This window comes from Myotis nattereri (assembly GCF_964212035.1).
Source record: "Myotis nattereri genome assembly, chromosome: 8".
In the NCBI taxonomy this organism is placed as follows: domain Eukaryota; kingdom Metazoa; phylum Chordata; class Mammalia; order Chiroptera; family Vespertilionidae; genus Myotis; species Myotis nattereri.
The window spans coordinates 49266970-49268419 of record NC_138083.1 but is presented as its reverse complement, the minus strand read 5'-3'; the positions used below and the strand labels follow the sequence as shown (position 1 = coordinate 49268419).

The 1450-nt window shown below is 39.9% G+C and overlaps 1 protein-coding gene across 1 annotated transcript; it reads right to left on the bottom strand.

Moving 5' to 3' along the window:
• On the bottom strand, positions 1-519 carry LOC308523777 (large ribosomal subunit protein uL15-like; the record flags this gene model as incomplete). Its single annotated transcript, XM_081097795.1, has 1 exon — positions 1-519. The coding sequence occupies one exon, from the start codon at positions 517-519 to the stop codon at positions 76-78; it is 444 nt and encodes a 147-aa protein (XP_080953921.1). The 3' UTR covers positions 1-75.
• Between the last annotated feature and the right edge of the window lie 931 nt (positions 520-1450).

The window sequence follows — 1450 nt, the reverse complement described above, 5'->3', positions numbered from 1 at the left end:
TTTAGTACTTGGACATTTTAATGAACTCCCCTCCATGTAGCTTCAGGCTACCAGGACACAGGCCCCACCAACACCCTAAATCTTCTCCTCGGCTCTTCTGCTGAAGAACTTGGCCTTCACAATGACAGGCTGCTTTGGGAGCTTTCCCTTTCCCAGAACTTTGTAGTAGCCCGATCGCACCACATCAATGATGGGAGCAACTCCAGTCTTGCTTTTGGCAGCATTCACCCGTGTCTGCTCACTGACCAGGGTCCACAGTTTATCAAGGTTGACAGTTGGGCAGAAGCTCTGGTTCCTCTTCAAGTGGTGATGCCTCATACCAACTTTCCCAAAGTAACCTGGGTGATATTTGTCGAAGTTGATCCTGTGATGATGCAGACCGCCAGCATTCCCGGGCCACCACCACCACCACCACCACCCCCGCCCCCGCCCCCCGTGCTTCCTGTGCTTGGCGATGCGGCTGTGGCCGTGGCTCACGTGGCCCCGAAGTTTGCGGGTCTTCCTCAGTCTGGATGGCATGTTGGGGGCCGAGTTACAAGCCCATTGCTGCTTTTTGATAGTATAAGGAAAGACATATATGTGCCCCTATTACTGTTTTTCTTACACACCTTAAATTGCATACTATTCACACTTTTATCACTATAATAAACAGCCTCTAAATTGGGCCCCAGAAATCCTCACCTCTTGGTATGAAGTCCCATGTAATTCCTCCTTTTGAGTGTGAGCTGGACTTTTTGATTGACATCTAGTAAAGAGAATGGCAGAGGTGATGGAGTGTTCCTCCTAGATTAGGTTATGCTACATATCTAAAAGCTTATTTGTTGTAGAACAAGTATGATCATCAGAGCAAGAGACAATATAACTTCCATGAGCTTTAGTTTTGCATAATTAACAAAGGTAAATATCAATAATTTAGATATGTCTGTCAATATCAGGTAGTGTCCATCACATAGTTGATATAAAATGTGTCCATTGTCTTCTTCTGTTTTAAAGAATTGCTTTGGTATAAGGGTTTGTCTTCTCCATATTTCTAGAAACATTATATCTTGCATTGCAATCAGTGTCATCTACATGTATTCCTGCTATCATTATTTTTAAACTCAGAGAAACAATAAATTTTTATATTTAAGAACTCATTTACTTCAATATAATGACCAATCCAAATATATATATTATTGAATAAACAAGGTGTATTACTAATTACGATTAAAATGGTTTTTCTAGCTGATTCACAGATATTGTACACCCAGGTCTTTTAATATTGTGTATATAGTATTTACCAACATTTGTATAATAACTAAAACACTTAATATTGTATTGTACAGCTACCTTATTTTCAAAATGACAGTGTATCTAACAGAGAGGCAACTTGAAAGTCAATAAAGACTATGGGATTCTGTAAGGTATAATTGAGGGAATTTTTGATATTAAGTTTCTTTGGTAAGATTAA